Genomic DNA, 15,690 nt, shown 5'->3' on the forward strand with positions numbered 1-15,690 from the left:
CTCCTCCCTCCGGTTGCCAGGTGCCCGTGCAGCCTCGTTGTTATGCACGTCAGCTGAGACGATGCCGTGCAACATGTGCAGGCAAACGACTCTTTCGAACACCCAATCGATTCACTGATTCACTGATTCACAACTCAAGTCAGCTGTGCTTTGCTGCAGTAACAGCCTCCACTCTGCTAATAGAGGCTGTTACAGGACGTGGGGACATTGCTGTGAGGATTTGATGGCATCAATCACTAGTTCTGCCACGCCAACTCATTCTAAAGGAATTGGATGGAGCTCCAACACCCTAAAACACCCCACATGCCCAATGCTCCTCCTCTAGTTCCTGCTCAGCAATGATGGGTACAGCGGCCTTACTTTGCTCTACAGCATCACATTTAAGTGGTCAGAGAAATTACACAAGCTGTGTGTGTGCCCAGATTGTCCACAAGGGGGCACTAGTGGTGCTCAAGTTGCTTTTGCAAATTGTTCGGCCGGCCTAGAACAGGCAATTTCGCTTACTGACTGCCTCAGTGACCGACTGATGGGCCTTGCTAAAATGTCCATGGGGAAGACCTGCCTCTTGTTTAGCCAGACAAGGCATTCTTTGGTCCTGGTGGTCTGAGGACTACATAGGCTAACACCTGCCTGAGCTGAGGTTGGGTCTCCTGGCTGGAAACACCACTGTAGCGATAGCATGTGGACCCAACATCGCCATCGCTACCACACTGGTCACCAGCTTCGTCCAGCATCACTATCACTGCGTTAGCGTTAGGCCCTAAGGGCAAGGCTGGTGTCCTGAACCATGCCACAGGACCTTTTTCATTGGGTCCAGACTCCCTGTTGTTGAAATGGCATTGATGATTCTATGCAACTATTGATTGGGGGTCCGGCCCAGCTAGGCCTGCCTTGTTTTTCTTAATTGGGGTTTTTATCATATTAATATTTTATCATACAAATCCACAGACACTCCATCTCATCAGCTACAGGCCAAAAGAATGCACCATCCCCCATTTACAGCTCACTCTTTTGGGATTTAATGACTCCACAATAGCCATAGTGTCTGGAAACTAGAGTGGAGAACACACCAAACCCTTCCCAGACCAACCCCACCCGATCCAACCCACAACCCCAGGCCCCTGCAGGCCCCTGCAACCTATAAAGAGAACTCAAGTGGATCTTCTTTTCAGTGTTGCTCAAAGAACCCTTTGTAGCACCTTTATTGTAAAGAGTGTGATGTAAAAGGACACAATAACGGAAACACCAGCTCATAAAAAGATGATTTATTTCCAGTGTTTTTTTTTTTTTCTTTCTGTTTTGCATTTGGTTTGTCAAACAGGCGAGATGGAACCTGCTTCAAGAAGCATGGCGTCATGCACTCTCTGTCCCAGCCTCTCCAACCGCTGACAGGTTTTGCTGCACTGGTCACTCTCAGCTTTGGACCAAGGGATTGAACGAACAAACGAACAAATTTTTTAAAAAAAAGAAGAAAGAAAAGAAACAAACAGAAAATATATACACTTAATTTACCTTAAATTCTCCATATGTCTCCAAAGAGAGTGTAAAAACAACTCTGACAGAAAGCTGACCAGTGGCTGACCGCCAGGTGACTGTTAAGACCGGAAGGCTTAAGTAGTGGAAGCACGGTTTCTGGGTTGCATCGGTTCATGTATAAAAATGTGATTCTTATTTTGTCCAACGGGGCTCGGTGATGAGATTCAGTCCTTAACAACATATATTTCCGTCTCCGTGACGACGGCTGGGATAAAATGATGAAAAAATAATAAAAATTATAATAATAATGGCACCCTTTTCTGTTCCCAGTCCCCAGTTCCCAAGATCAGCTGAATGAGGCACTTCATAAGCAGATACGGCTCCATGTGAATGAACGGCTCCTTCCTTCCTGCCATGCCTGCTCTCCAGTTATGCAGAAGGACGCGGGCAGTTTGAGCGCGGTACCGATCCGCCGCGATCCTGGCGAAATAGAAACCCACTTGGTTCTCGCTTTGTCCATTGAGACGTCTGGCTGCTCCGACGCACTGCAAAAAGAGATTCCCACAGCACACAGCACAGAACAACAAGCCCAGGCACGGACTTCACTTCGGAATAATTATATTTATATAAAAAACAAACAAACAAACAAATAAACAAACAAAAAAAGACGTATCAAATACAGAAAACTAAACTATATACACTTTAGCTGTTTTTCTAGGTTTCTGTAATGGACCTTGGTAACGAGCAACTACCTGTATGTTAGTACGACAGCACAGCAAGCATATACATTCTTCATATGAGTAACAGGAAATGTCTTTTTTTTTTTTTTTTTTCCTCCTCTTAAGGTTAGTGTTCGTCAGTAACAGTCCCTCAGAAGCTGTAGCGTCCGAGACAGGAGAGATGGCTCTCCTGTCAGTCAAGAAAGTGAAGGTAGACATCATTCATATACTCTATGGAGTGCCTTCATATTTACTGGGGTTTCAACTGCACCTATATTCCAGTACTGTCTGTTTATTTATTAAAAAAAGTGAGCTTACACACACACACATCTGATACATTTAACTCAAGTTATTCTCCTTACGAGCCTATACACATAAAGATATATACAATTTAGATTTATATATATTTGTATATATTTATTTATATATACTTTGTTTAAAAAAATGGGGGGAAATGTATTAAAAGGATAAAAATATTGTGCAGTAACTCAGTAACTATAGCTCAAACATTCATCCATCCAACCTCTGCATCTCGTCCATCATCATCATCATCATCATCATTTCTGACTTTCACAACTGGACTTCTACGCCAGGGTTCTCCACCCTGGTTCTGGGGTAAAGGGAGAGCGGGGCACAACCTAACCTAAACGGGTTCAAGTGGAGCATATTTCTGGTGGTGGTCGTCTTGGCTGGTTCTGTAGCTGTTTACATGGTGAGCGTGGTGAGCCTGTAGATGTGATGGTGGGTCAGGAGTGTACTGTAGAGGTGATGGTGGGTCAGTGAGGTACCTGCTGTAGATGTGATGGTGGGTCAGTGAGGTGCGTACTGTAGATGTGATGGTGGGTCAGTGAGGTGCGTACTGTAGATGTGATGGTGGGTCAGGAGAATACTGTAGATGTGATGGTGGGTCAGAAGTGCACTGTAAATGTGATGGTGGGTCAGGAGAATACTGTAGATGTGAGGGTGGGTCAGTGAGGTGCGTGCTGTAGATGTGATGGTGGGTCAGGAGTGTACTGTAAATGTGATGGGGGTCAGGAGAATACTGTAGATGTGATGGGTCAGGAGTGTACTGTAGATGTGATGGTGGGTCAGGAGTGTACTGTAGATGTGATGGTGGGTCAGTGAGGTACCTGCTGTAGATGTGATGGTGGGTTAGGAGTGTACAGTAGATGTGATGGTGGGTCAGTGAGGTGCGTGCTGTAGATGTGATGGTGGGTCAGGAGAATACTGTAAATGTGATGGTGGGTCAGAAGTGCACTGTAAATGTGATGGGGTCAGGAGAATACTGTAGATGTGATGGTGGGTCAGGAGTGTGCTGTAGATGTGATGGTGGGTCAGAAGTGCACTGTAAATGTGATGGGGTCAGGAGTGTACTGTAGATGTGAAGGTGGGTCAGGAGTGTACTGTAGATGTGATGATGGGTTACTCAGGAGTGTACTGTGGATGTAATGGTGGGTCAGAAATGTGCTGTAGATGTGATGATGGGTCAGTCAGGAGTGTACTGTGGATGTAATGGTGGGTCAGGAGTGTACTGTAGATGTGATGGTGGGTCAGGAGTGTACTGTAGATGGGATGGTGGGTCAGGAGTGTGCTGTAGATGGGATGGGTCAGTCAGGAGTGTACTGTGGATGTAATGGTGGGTCAGGAGTGTGCTGTAGATGGGATGGTGGGTCAGGGGTGTACTGTGGATGTAATGGTGGGTCAGGAGTGTACTTTAGATGGGATGGTGGGTCAGGAGTGTACTATAGATGTGGTGGTGGGTCAGTCAGGAGTGTACTGTAGCTGTGATGGTGGGTCAGGAGCAAGGCAGGAATACCCTCTGGACAGGGCACCAGTCCATCACAGGGTGTTTCAAAGGACATTGTTTGGCCCCTTCAGGGACAGCTTGTAATGTTTGCCCTCGCTCTGCTTTGGGCTGAATTGTTCGTAAATGGTTGTAGAGGGAAATAAATGCTTATTAATGTTACTTTTAAAATGAAAGCAAAGGTGTGTTAGGTTGTGCTCCGCTCTTGGTTAACACCATCCTTCACAGTCCTGAACCTTTCCTGCACAGACACACCCACTTCCACTCAAGAAGGGTTGATAACGAGCAAAATTTCTGGATCAAGTGTTTTAGAGCCAGGAAAAAGCTCAGAACGTGCAGGACCATGAGTACCATCCACACATACAGACCCATACGGACACACACACATACACACACACACTGGCAGACAGACAACTGTCGCCATTTCATAGACACTGGTAGAATCGCGAGCGGACCACTTGTGCCCCGGACAGTTTGTGCGGGTGCGAGTCAGCCCCCAGGTTGAGGCTGGCTTTGCTTTTGCCTTGTGGTCCACCCCCGTTCACCTGCTCCGTGCTGGACTGGGGGCTCTGTGTGGAAACCGGAGGAAATGGGGTGGAACCAGGATGACTTTGCTCCTTACCGGCCCCAACCTTGACCTCGGATACCGCTAGCCGGTCTGCTTCTTTGCTAGCCCGGGAACCCCCAGCCTTCCAGCGCTCACAGGCTATCCAGTCTCGGAAGGAGACGTCTTGGGGTTTAAGCTGATCGCTGGCGGACAGTTCAGCCCCCTGGTCGCCCCCACCCTGCTCCCTCCAGTCATTAATAACCGCCAGCTCTCCGAAATCCCGCTGCCCACCCATAGTATGTCGGCGGCGGATGTTCTTCTTCTTTGTCTCCTCGGGAGTGCGGCTCTTCCGCTCCCCGATCCCGAACATGTCGTCAGCAGACAAGCGGAGCCGGCACTTAAGCCTCTCTGTGATCTTGAGACGTCTGGGTGTCTCGGTACGCTCCGACTCACTGCGGGACGAGGACGAGCTCAAGCTGCCAGTGGAGCGACCTTTCTTCATGGCCTCCAGGACACGGGACAGGCGGTTTGGTTCACTCCTGCTGACCCCTTGAGCCGCGGCTCCTGCTCCAGCTCCCCCGCCCTCCACTGAGGACTCGCTGTCTGTCTTTTGCCTCAGAGACCGCCTCCTCGAGAGCGAGTCGCACTCAATTAACCTATGGGAGGGCAGGAGGCGGCGGCAGTCAGGTTTCTCCTTGGCCGCAGGAGGCTCGGTTTTGCTATGCAGGGTTTGGCTGTGAGACAAGTCCAACGCAGGGGTTATGGCGCCCCCACTGGTGAAAACGGGGAAGTCGCTCTCACTGTCGGTCTCCATCGGCCGCCCCTCGCTGATCAACTCGCTTCGTTCGTCATCGGCCTCGTCTCCAGCCCGGCTCTCGCTCATCGACTGCACCTCTGGACTGAGAGCACTTGACTCTGCTCCCGTCAGGAAGGTGTTGGAGGACGTGGTGGAGTAATCCGACGTGATGGAGCTCACCTCCGCAGTGGCTGAAGCTCCTGTAGGCCCTGCCGGAGAAAGCTCCATGGCTGACGGGGTTGCTGTGCCCCATCTCCTGGGCCTGCTTCTGGGCACTGAGGCTCCGGAGCTCATGGTGCCCAAATCCGAGGTAGCCTCGTCAACCTGGGAGGGAGGGTCAGACAGGGAGCCTTTAGGAGGCGCTGCGGTTCGGCAGCTGAGAATGGGTGAGGCGGAGTGTTTCGGAGAGGCTGAAGGCTTGTCTCTCATGAAAAAAGAGTTTCTGTACTCTTTGCGGCTCTTGGGTGTCGTCGTCGTCGCCGTTGCTTCTTCGTTCCCACGAAGCTTCACCCCGGCTGGTACGGGACTGCTGTCTCCTTCGGCAACCCCCTGACCCTGGACGGACAGTTCTTTCTTAGAAAAGACGGCATCCAGGTCATCGTCAGAGCTGCTAGGCTGCAGTTTCTCCTTGTGCTTCTTTCGTTTGCGATTGGCCACAGCAAAGATGGAGGAGACCAGCTCTCGACTGCACTGATCCTTGCCCGACCCCCAGGAGCCCTGCTTAGAGAGCGCGAGAGAAGGAGAGATGGGAAAGATGGAGAGAAAGAAATACAACAAAGATAAAGACAGAGAGGTGAGAAACCAGTCAGATCACTGCAGTACTGAGCGCTACGCTAACATTTAGAGCAGTGAACCAAAAAGCCTAACCGCTGGCCAGGCAGGTGGACCTGCAGCACCACGCCTGCTGCTCTGAAATCAGACAAAGGCAAGAAGAGAAGGAGCCTCAGGGATGGAGGCACAGCTCAGAAAGCACACTAGCAACATCTCAGGCAGCAGGAGCAGCAGCAGCAGCAGCAGCAGCAGCAGGAGCAAAGGGGAAAGCTGCATGATTCCCTAGCCAAAGCTGGTGAGGCTGAAGATGATAGCAATGTATGTACAGGATGCCGCAGGGGGTCACAATGCACCACTAGGCCCATTCTCCTCACTATCTTCACTGAGCTATAGTCTGGCTTGTCTTAGGTTCCAGATTCAGCTCTTATCAGCTCTGGATAAGAAAGCCTGCCCTACCCTGCCCAGGAGCACCTGCCCTTTGCTTCTATTTGATTGGTCATGGACAGAAGAAAGCCTGGTTATCCTCCAGGACAGGGGAACGGCCTTGTAATATTACGGTAAGATCTTATCAAAGCAAGGCTGGTAATTCAAATTCTGCTCATAATGAATTAAAGCATGTATTTTATTAGATCTTATGTGCAAATGTCTATTTTTTCCTATTACTTCAGAATTGGGGGTCAATTTAGTATCTAATTTTAACTAATTGCCATTGCGATAATAATAAAAAAAAAGTGCTTAATTAAGATTTTATGCGACATACTGTTGATTTAGCCAGCATCATTTCAAATGAGGGCGTCCGGAGTGTTTGAGCTCCTGCTGAAAACCATGTGACCAGGCCTGACGTTTTACTGTTAGACGCTTCTTGTTAGACGCCCCCCTACCATCATAAAGCTATAAAAGACAGAAATCTGGCATCTTTCTTTTAAATGGTCTAGGGCTACTTTTCCTGATGAAGATGGTAAAGAAGGTGGTCCTGGTTTTCAGGCGTAAACAGAATAAGGGTACACTGATCCACACTGCATGTGGGAATGTCCAGTTCTCCATATACTCCCACATGGGCTTGAAATTATGAGCTTAGGATGATCTTTAAGTTCATCGGAAAAGAACTGCTCGACCCTGGAATGAGGAAGGATCTCCTGGTCCATCACGGTGGTTAAGAGCAATGACCTCAAGCCTTGCATTAGAAAAAAAATCACAAGAGAAAAGAGGGAGCCCGCCGACTGATTATTGACTACTGGATGATCACATTGTTAAATGGTGTAAATATTATATCTAGTCTGCTATGCTGAGAGTATAACAGACATGGATCTGACTGCAGTGTAATGGAAACACTCGTAACCCCCCCTTGTATAAAAGAATCCCCTTATGAAAAATGCTTGCAATTTTATTTACGGATTTACTATTTATTATTATTATTATTATTATTATTATTATTCATGTATCCAAGAACTCGCTGACTGTCTTCTGCCTCAGGCACCGCCTCCTAGAGAGCGAGTCGCACTCAATTAACCTATAGGAGAGCAGGAGGCAGCGGCAGTCTGGTTTCTCCTTGGCTGCAGGAGGCTCGGTTTTGCTATGCAGGGTTTGGCTGGGGGTTATGGCGCCCCCACTGGTGAAAACGGGGAAGTCGCTCTTGCGGTCAGTCTCAATCTGATCAACTCGCTTCGTTCGTCATTCTTCTTATTTGTTAAGTCATAAACTGTCTTAATAATAATTGGTCTAATTCTTTTCATTTTTACCTTAAAGAACAAACCAAGAAGAAAACAAACAAACAAATAAACAAACAAACAAACACCATGCGACACCCCCCCCCCCCCCAAAAAAAAAATGAATAAATAAAAATAAAAATGCTTGATTAGTACCAACCATTCGATTCGAGTTCGATGGTTTTGTTCAGGGTCAGAAAGTAAGTAACAGTGTGCGGGGTGGGGGAGGGTGGTCTCAGTGTTTGCTAACTCACCCCACCTGAGTAATCAGAGAGAGCTTCTGGTCCAGACTGGCACTCACCTTAGACTTGGCTGAATCACTAGTGGGTGAATCTGTGGAGGGAGAAAGAGAGAGAGAGAGAGAGAGAGGGGAGGTGAGGAACTCATCAAGAACATAGGGTAGATCACATACTCTCACAGTGAGTCGAATCACAGTAAAGACAGCAATGGGAAAGAGAGAGAGAGAGAGAGAGAGAGTGATCGAGAGAGATAGGAGGAGAATAGGAGGAACGACCACCATGAGGATGCACTGTACATGACGAGTTGGGCGAGCGACAGAGAAAAAGAGATGGAGAGAAAGCATGCAGATGAATGAGTGAGCACTACAGCGTGTTACACTCAGGTCCACATCCGCCAGCAGGTGGCGACCTTTCCCCTCCCTGAATTAGAGTGCTGTGCAGAAGTCAGGACACCCTTCATTTACGTCATCTCCAGTCAAAACAGCCATTAGGTAGGAAAGCTCTTCATTTTTAAGCTTGTGAGATGTTTAAAGCTCCTCCTTTCTTCTAACTGCCCAAGATCCAAAGAACCTCAGCTGTTAAACATGGTGATGGTGGCGCTCAGAAATCTGCAGATGTTGTTTCCTCAACTCCAAAGTTCAGATTTAGAAGTTTGAGCATTATTTTTATTTATTTAATTTCCTCCATCTTTCAAATCCAGTATTTCTCATCAGTTTTGGATACTTTTCAACCCTGACCTTCAACTTCTCCATGCAAGCGGATCAGCTTTTATCCGAACTCCTCAGGAACATCTCAAAGCTCAATGGCTGTTGACTGGAAGTTGAATAATTGAGAGACTCAGCAATAGTTTAAGACAAGCTTGTGAGATGTTTAGAGCTCCTCCTTTCTTCTAACTACCCAAGATCCAAAGAACCTCATCTGTTAAACATGGCAGTGGTGGTGATGGTGGCGCTCAGAAATCTGCAGATGTTGTTTCCACACCTCCAAAGTTCAGATTTAGAAGTTTGAGCATTTTTCTGCTTCTCATCACTCAACTCCTCCCAAACACATTCAATGATGATGAGGTCTGGACTCATCTTCTCACACTGGAAGGATGGACTCCAACACCTGTGCAGGTTCCCAGATCAGATCTGCTTGATCTTCTCCTCTCTCTAAAAGATAAAAGTTGAAAGGGGTGGGGGCAGCACTTTCAGTGGTCTACCAGGCCATGTATGGTTATTTAATTTCAAATCCAGAATTTCTCATCAGTTTTGGATACTTTTCAACCCTGACCTTCAACCTTCGAACTCCTCAGGAACATCTCTGAGCTCAATGGCTGTTGACTGGAAGTTGAATAATTGAGAGACTCAGCAATAGTTCAAGACAAAAATGAGCAAAACACAGATGAAGAAACAGGCTGTTCTAAGGAACTACGCCAGCCTTTCATGGCAGAGCCTGGAAGCTCTCATGAAAGCAGAAAAGGGTTAAATCATGGTACTGAGTGTAGCTGTAGAGACAAGTGGCACATCACAACACAGCAGTGAGAACCAATGAGACGGAGCTGGTCATGCAGTGTGAATGTGGGACTCGCTACGTAACTACGCCTGAACCTAAAATGCAGGATGGAACCATACGAGACGGAAATGAGGGAAACCAGAGAAATGGACTGTTTGCAAAATAATAAGGTCTTTAGGAAGGTCTCCTCGGAAGAAGAACCCCTCAGAACGAACCTGAGTGAACTAGACTAAGAAAGGGGGCCAGTGTGCTGCTATCCTGATCAAGAAGGTGGAGAAAGCAGGCCTTCAGCACAGAACCATGAGAACCCAAACTACTTTAAGGTCTTTAATGGTCTAAATGTGCCACGTAGGCTTTGCCATGGATGCCAGCAGACTAACGGCCACAGCAACAACAGTAGTGGTTGGTGTGGCGCAACAGATAACACCACTACCTGCCAGTGAGCTAGCTCACCATGTGGAATACTGGGGTTCAATTCCCGGTCTGGGTGACTGTGCTACACCAATAAGAGTCCTTAGGCAAGACTCCTAACACTACATTGACCCGCCTTTGTAATCCGAGTAACCATGTAAGTCGCTCTGGATAGGTGTCATCAATGTAAATGTAAACAACAACAGGAACCAGAGGAGGCGGGACTTGTCCAAATTATTTTGCCAACAGTCAGTAACAACTTCCTCAAATAAAAGCTTTCTGGCTGCTTTACAATATTTAATATACAATATTTAAGACACCGATCAGCCATAACATTAGTACCACTGACAATGAAAAACACTGGTTACTGTCATCTACAGCGGCTCCTGTAGGTCAAGGGGTGGATCTACATATTAGGCAGCGAGCGAACAGTCAGTTCAAGAACCTAGATGATGACTGGGTCAGAACTAGAGCTGGGCAATACAACAAGATTTTATTGTATCGTGATAACAATATACTTTTCTAAGCATATGGAGGAGACTGTTAGTGCATAATAAACATCTACTGATCAGCTGCAGGTTTCATTACTAACAGTGTCATTAGACTGGGTTCATTGGATGAAGAGCAGCAGATGTTGAGTAGAAATCACTGTATTCAGTACAGGAGTATTGTACACGTATTGTATCGTGATAAAAGTCTTTAAATATCGTGATACCGTATTTTTTACCATATCGCCCAGCCCTAGTCAGAACACCTCCAAAACATCAGACAGGTCTTATGGGGTGTTCCCGGTATGCAATGGTCAGTACCCACCTAAAGTGGTTTAAGAAAGGGCAACCGGTGAACCCGTGACAAGGTCATGGGCACCTAGGGCTTACTGATGCTCATGGAGGCCCCGCCCACCTCCCAACTTACAGGACTCAAAGGATCTGCTGCTAATGGTAGTCTTGGTGCCACACAGAGGTCTTGTGAAGTCCATACTGTCAAATTGTTAGGTCCGCTGTGATGGCTCAAGGGGGACCTGCTCGATATTATGGTGTTCATGTTATGGCTGATCAGTGTAAAGCACCAAAAAGACCCTACTAAGCTACTAAAGTGTAGCTCTGGATGCTAGCAGGTGGCTGGACTTCAGTAGGCAGTCACACAACAAGCCAACATGTGGGAACTGAGACGGCTAGGCGTGCCTGAGTGGTGATATGTGCTGTCCTGACAACAGTAACACAGACAGAAATGGCTGTGGAGTGAACCGAGAGGAGAAATGGCAGGGGGTAGGGGGGTAAGCTACGGTGGAGAGGGGCTAGCTATGAAGAAAACACAACACTACGCTACAGAAAGGCAGAAATGTCAGCAAGGAAAAGCCTAGAGAACTTAACCCACTGCTGTCGTTTGACTAACTGTCTCAAATTTAGACTGGTATTTCTTCACTGGTGAGCCGAGCCCCCCTGCACACCCCTCCGGTTCGTTTTCGTGGTGACGGATGGCACATGAGCGAGTGAAGGTTCGGAGCCGATTGGCATTACCATGCTGTCTCTCCGTCGGGTCAGCGTTCAGAGAGAGAGAGAGAGAGAGAGAGACAGAGAGACAGAGAGGGAGGAGGAGGAGGAGGGGAGGGAAGGGCGAGAGACAGCGGGACAGCCTTTGAGACAGCAGCACTGCCCTGTGAGTGAGGTTCCCTCACAAAACCACCCAGTCACGTCTGGTTTTTTTTGTTGTTGTTTTTTTTGGGGGGGGGTCTCGGTTTTCTCCCCTCACAGAAAGCGAGGGTTCCTGCAGATTAGACAGCTACACTGCGGGCAACAGTCCTCTTTCTTCCTACAGCTCCAGCTGTCCATCACGGACATTATAGAGTCCATCAGTGACATCACGGTGTGATAGACTCCGCCCACCTGGCCTGTGGTCAAGATCAGTATGTGTGAATGCTGGGAAAGGCCTTAGGAGACGCGACACGCGGGGGCTAGAGACAGAGGGATCAGAGTTTGGCAAGCTTGCTCTTCACTTTGGCTCACATTTAGAAGATGCTGTGATGCTTTTGTTGATTTATCAGGCAAAAAGGTCACGCCCTGCTAGTGGGACTCTAAGCAGATAGAGCGTACAGAGACAGCCCGGTGGAGCCCAGTGGAGTTTGGACACGGAGAAAGCAAGAGAACACGTGCACTACGGGACGGGACGGGACGGGACAGAGGAGACAGAGAGAGAAAACACACACACACACACAAAAAACGACCAACAGACAGCCTACAATGAGGGGGCGGGAACTACAAAGCTCAAATTCAGCCAGGCAAACTATCACCGATACACTATATGTCCAAAAGTCTGCGGACACCCCATTCTAATGAATGCTTTCAGCTTCTTTAAGCTGCACCCATTGCTGATACAGACACACAGCTTGTCTAGTACCTGTAGAGAAGTACTGCCAATACAATAGGACTCCCTGCAAGAGCCTATTGGCACCATGCTGCCTAATAATGCCAGGCGTGAGCTAGAGGGGGGTATAAAGCCCCCCAGCATTGAGGAGCTGTGGAGCAGTGGAAGAGCTGTGTTCTCTGGAATGATGGATGGTGAGCTCCATCCAGTACTTTTAGGATGATTTGGGCAGTTGGGGATGGTGAGCTAAGGTGGTGATCTAGTAGAAAGCCTTTTTCTCTGGACAGTAGAGACAGTTACTCCAACAAAAGCAGCATCAACTTCTTATAATCCCCTTTGATTAAAAAAAAAACAAAATAAATAAATAAATAAATGAGCGGGTGTCCCAAAACTTTTGTCCATATAGCGTACAATAGTTGGCCGTTCAAACTCACACAGGCGTTCTGACCGAGCCACAGCACTTGATCTTCTACTCATCATGGTTAAGAAAATGGGAGAAGCAATCATGGAGTCCTTAAATTAAAGCGATTAGCAGCTTCTGTAAGGACAGACAGCCATGTAGCGTCTATGCTAAGCTAAATAAACACAGAGGCCTGGGGACTTCAACTGGCTTTCTAAAAGGACAGGGCGTGCTAGCTTGAACCCGACCCTAAGAAGCTGCATCCCAGAGCAGATGTTACCTGACACTTCCCCTGGAGATGTGCCTGTGCGGCCGATGTTGGTCAGAAGGTGGTCAATGTTGGGCACAGGCTGAGTCTCCACTGCACTGTCCTGCTGGACCGTGGTCTGGGGGTAAGAGGTGTGGAAGGGGGGGTGAGTACTCAATAGAGGAATAGTAGTGAACAAAATGTAACTGCTGCTAAAATAAAAATACATGCATTAATAATAATACTACTACTAATAATGATAATAATCAACAATAAATCAATAATAATGATAATAATCTAAAACATTTGAAGATAATGCTGTGAAAACACTAAACTACAGCATTTAAGACAACTTTTAAAAGCCAAGAGATTTCTCACACTATTACAGCAGCAAGAAAAATTAGGAATATATATATATATATATATATATATATATATATATATATATATATATATATATATATATATATATATACAAAATTAAGAGACCACATTTTTTTTTTCTTAAATCTGCATCTCTACGTGTCTGGCAGTCATTTTATTCCAGGCATTTCATCAAACAGAGCTGAGTTATCTGAAGTTACGGACTATGAATGGCATAAAGTCCCAACAGCAATGTGAAAGACGGAGAGCCAGCCGAGACATGAGAGCTGTGATTGGTCAGTCGAGGTTATTATTTCACCATAGTGATTCTGAATGCTCTCAGAGTTCAGATATTAGTGCTATGATTAAATCTGAATAATAACTGCTTTACATTATAATTATTATCATCATTTCTCTGCATTATTTGAGCAGCTGTCATTTCTGCAAATAAATAAATGCTTTAAATAGCAAATATATTATATATATTATTTGAAATTTAGGGGAAATGTTGTCCATGGGTTATGAAATACAACGCAAATGTTCATATCCCTTAAACACACTGCCTAAAAATACTAAAACCAGAGAAAGTGATCCTGTAGGGTGGACTCTTCATTTTGTCCGGAGCTATGTGTATATATATATATATATATAAATAAACATATACTCGAATATAATATATATATATAATAAAACAAGCTAAAACTAAATTAAACTACAATTATTACAATTAATTACCAAAATGAAAAACACTTAATAAGTAAAATCAGTCAGAGGTAGAGTGATGAGCCAATGCAGCTCCAACATTCAATTTAAAAAGAATCAGGTATTTTATATTAAATGAGCAATTTTCACTTATAATAAGTTGTTTTTAATTGAGAAAGAGAGAGAGAGAGAGAGAGAGAAGGAAAGACTGACAGAAAGAGTTTAATACCCACCACTGGCTCCTCATCGCCCTCCTCAGTGAAGAACCAGTCATACTGCGAAGGCCAAAAGCAAAATTGTTTATTACAATAAATATCAGCTTTAGAGAAATGGATGTGTATCTGAGGGCTGGATGAAGCTCAGGGTCTTACGTGCTGTATGAGGGTCTCTACTATCTTGTACTGGTCGGGCATGTGCGTGACCATGTGTGTCATGTTGTCGTCAGACGTCCGCACCAGCGTGGGTCCAAACACGATGGCCAGGTTCCTCGGCTCCATCTGAACAGGAGCAGAAACACAAACACACACGTCACTCTTTCACACACTCTCTCACTACAGGTATCACACACACACACACACACACACGCGTCACTCTTTCACACACTCTCTCACTACATCTCTCTCACACACACACACACGCGTCACTCTTTCACACACTCTCTCACTACATCTCTCTCACACACACACACACACGTCACTCTTTCACACACTCTCTCACTACATCTCTCTCACACACACACACACGCGTCACTCTTTCACACACTCTCTCACTACATCTCTCTCACACACACACACACGCGTCACTCTTTCACACACTCTCTCACTACATCTCTCTCACACTTTTGCGCTCTCTCTCTCCACAGAGTAACCGTAACACAGGTACACTGCACCTTATTCTTCTCAGAGTTTTCAGCCACAGTCTTTAGATGCGCAGAGAGGAATTTGAGGGTCTCGTAGTGGTGGTCCGGCAACTCATGAAGCTGAAACAAAGAAGCATGAAAATGTATAAATGAAGATAAAAATAAAACATTGATAAAAGCAGTTTTACTTATCAATTAATAATACAAGTATAAAAGAAACTAAGCAACAATAAAAACCATGAATAAAAAACATGATATTCATGAATTCATAATACAAGTAGAAAACAAGCATAAAAATAAGTAATAAAAACAATGAATAAAAACTTATAAATGAATAAAACATAAAACTGATTTTGCAGTTAATAAATAAATATATAAATAAAAGCAGTTTTACTTATCAATTAATAATAAAAGTACAAAAAAAACCTAAGCAACAATAAAAAACATGAATAAAAAACATAATAAAAATAATAAATGAATAAAAGCAGTTTTACTTATTAATTAATAACATAATAAAGTATAAAACAAGCATAAAAAATAAGTAATAATAAAAATCAATGGGTATAAAATAAAATCTGATTTTGCAGTTCATAAGTAAATATATAAATAACAGCAGTTTTATTTATAAAGCACATACATTATATTTATATATGGAGCTGAGACTTATGTAAAAAAACATAAAAATAACAATTAAATAATTTCATGAATAATTCTTTTGAATAAAAAATGAAAATAAAATAGTGGAAAAACATAATATAAAACCATAAAAATAACTAAAGTGACCGAACTGTT

At 45.2% G+C, this 15,690-nt stretch overlaps 1 protein-coding gene across 3 annotated transcripts in view; it reads right to left on the reverse strand.

Annotated features, from left to right (window-relative positions):
- Positions 1 to 1,250: 1,250 nt before the first annotated feature.
- The window catches only part of arhgap21a (Rho GTPase activating protein 21a), a 145,058-nt gene continuing 130,618 nt past the window's right edge, over positions 1,251 to 15,690 (reverse strand). For all 3 annotated transcript variants that reach the window (XM_072679274.1, XM_072679273.1, XM_072679272.1), the window contains 6 exons: positions 14,929 to 15,018; positions 14,411 to 14,536; positions 14,273 to 14,314; positions 13,008 to 13,113; positions 8,121 to 8,152; positions 1,251 to 6,059 (listed from right to left, as the gene is read on the reverse strand). In XM_072679274.1, the coding sequence (XP_072535375.1) occupies positions 4,425 to 6,059; positions 8,121 to 8,152; positions 13,008 to 13,113; positions 14,273 to 14,314; positions 14,411 to 14,536; positions 14,929 to 15,018 (2,031 nt within the window). In that variant the 3' untranslated portion in view covers positions 1,251 to 4,424. The remainder of the gene's footprint in view (positions 6,060 to 8,120; positions 8,153 to 13,007; positions 13,114 to 14,272; positions 14,315 to 14,410; positions 14,537 to 14,928; positions 15,019 to 15,690) is intronic.

Source organism: Salminus brasiliensis, chromosome 5, assembly GCF_030463535.1.
Source record: "Salminus brasiliensis chromosome 5, fSalBra1.hap2, whole genome shotgun sequence".
Lineage (NCBI taxonomy): Eukaryota > Metazoa > Chordata > Actinopteri > Characiformes > Bryconidae > Salminus > Salminus brasiliensis.